Here is a 2,456-nt window from a genome sequence, read left to right as displayed (position 1 = left end):
TTCAATGGCTAGTTTCATGTGATATTGTGAATTTTGTCTCTAAACAGTCAATATCTTCCTTTTACAATGCAAGATTTTATTACGAATAATCCTCAATTCTTAAGACCTACTGATGAGATAGAATGATGATATGAAGGTCTCATCATTTCACATAAGTTTGATAATTTAGTTGAGTATTACAAAACATGATTACTTAGCAAATATTATAATAAACAATCATTGGCTAGAATCAGACTTTGAAAATTTATTAAATATTCTATCTAGTTTAGAAAATTAACCAATCACAAAAATGAAGGAATTCTTTTTCTGGTAATTACATCCCAAAAAGCCACCTTTACTTCCTTATTCCTGAGGCTGTAGATCAGAGGATTTAACATGGGAATCACCACTGTGTAGAACACAGAAGACACTTTGTCCTGACTTTGGAAGTAGCTGGAACTGAGTCTCAGATAAGTATAGATGGCGGTGGAATAGAACAGAGTTATAGCTGTCAGGTGAGAGGCGCATGTCGAAAACGCTTTGCGCCTCCCCTCTCCTGAATGCATGCGAAAGATGGAGAAGAGAACATAGGAATAGGAGGTGAGGATGACCAGCAGAGCCCCAATCATATTCACACCAGCAAAAGTGGAAATGGTGATTTCATTCATCCAGTGGTGCTTTCATTCATCCATTTCATTCAGAACATGAGAGCTTAAAAAGTAAAGGGCTGTCACAGAAGAAGTGGTGGATGACATTGGAGCCACAGAATGGCAAGCTGCTTATATAACTTGTGTGAATGATGGAGTTCAACAGCCCTGCTGTAAAATCTCCTGCTTCCATTTTAAGGTAAACGGTCCTGAACATGAGCAAGGAGTAAAGCAGAGGTTTGCATATGGCCACATAACTGTCGTAGGCCATTAACCCAAACAGGAAGCACTCAGTCGTGTCCAAGGTGATGAAGTACATCTGCACAAAGCAAACAACAAAGGAGATTGTTTTCTTCCCAGACAGTAAATCCACCCTCTTCTTTGGGGTGATGGTGGAGGAATAACAAACATCTACAAAGGACAGGTTGGCCAAGAAGAAGTACATGGGTGTGTGAAGTCGGGAGTCAGCCCTGATTAAGAGGATCATGCCAACATTCCCCAAAACCGTAAGTGTGTGTACCACAAAAAACAGCAAGAAGAGGGTGATCTGTAGCTCCACCGTGTCTGCCAATCCCAACAGGATGAACTCAGTCACCAAAGTATAATTTGTTTTTGTAATTTATTACAAATAGAGTCTCCTTAAACTTGAATTAGGTGTAGATATTTCTCTGTCCAGCGATTAGAGGAAATCGTAAAAATGTTGATGAGGATATTCACACATGGGATAAAAAACAACCTAGGGTAATATAGCTTAGTAAATAGAGTGAAGAAAGAGGAAAATTAATGGACAAGTGGACAAGCATGTAAATTTATTAAGCAATTATCTACTAAATCTGGTTGTAGTCCTCTCAAAGCACTGGACAAGTCCACACACTTCACCTCAATTTCTGCAAATGCACCACATGTTGTTCTAGTTTTTTCTCTACCCTCCCATACCCCAAATACAAAAGATACAGATAATCTGTGGAAATATCTCCCCTTCTGTGAACAGGTGTGTGGATTTAACTCAAATCTATTTTTTTCCCCTCAATACCACTCTGATTAATCTTTAACTCCAAAATTCATGCATTGCCTCCCAAAGATTCTCATGTAACTCAAGCAATGAATTCATTGACTATTTTAAATGATCAATATTCGAACATCTATTATATCCTTAAGAATGATTTTGTAGTCCTTTAAACACAACCAAATAACTGTTCTCATTAGAAAGCACACTATCAAATTAATGTCATGTAGCATCAGACACTGTACCTGCTCACCACTGTGAATAACAGCACCAAATCCTCAGTAGCTTCCAGAACACTCTCACTTGTGTGATTTTCTTTTTTTATATGGATTCTCAGTTGAAAATTAAAAATACAAAAAGGAGAATTTTATTTTTTAAATGAAATGAAATGCAGTGAAAATTTGCATGACTTATTTGAAAGATTTGAGACACCTTCTGAGTAAGTACATATTGCTGCACTTTTATTTTGTTTTCCATAAAGAGAAATGGATAATCATGGGGACGAGATTATAGGGTTTAATTGTGGAGTCAATCTCTAAAGGTAACTCCCATTTGCAAGAGAAAAGAGAACATAGTCATATGGAAATACATGGAATCGTGTGTTGCGTCACGAAGTTGTTCCTGATCTCTGTTACTTTAAAATCGTTTGCCAAAGGAAAAAAAAAAAAAAAGTAATTTCTTATTATGCTGCCTCTCTTTTGGTATTTTACCTATTTCAAATAGGTGTCAAGCCCACTAACTGTTTATTATTTTATTATTATTCGTCCCTTTCTTTTCCAGTGAGTGTGTGTGTGTGTGTGTCTGTGTGTCTGTGTGTCTGTGTG

General features: G+C 37.0%; 1 protein-coding gene across 1 annotated transcript; it reads right to left on the bottom strand.

The window, feature by feature from the left end:
- Positions 1-281: 281 nt before the first annotated feature.
- On the bottom strand, positions 282-1,239 carry LOC105307071 (olfactory receptor 5F1-like; the record flags this gene model as incomplete). Its single annotated transcript, XM_011382434.1, has 2 exons — positions 282-636; positions 677-1,239. Coding segments are annotated over 2 exons (918 nt in total), but the record flags the coding sequence as incomplete, so codon positions are not given.
- Between the last annotated feature and the right edge of the window lie 1,217 nt (positions 1,240-2,456).

This window comes from Pteropus vampyrus, unplaced genomic scaffold (genome assembly GCF_000151845.1).
Source record: "Pteropus vampyrus isolate Shadow unplaced genomic scaffold, Pvam_2.0 Scaffold474, whole genome shotgun sequence".
Taxonomy (NCBI): Eukaryota; Metazoa; Chordata; class Mammalia; order Chiroptera; family Pteropodidae; genus Pteropus; species Pteropus vampyrus.
This window is presented reverse-complemented; position numbering and strand designations above follow the sequence as displayed.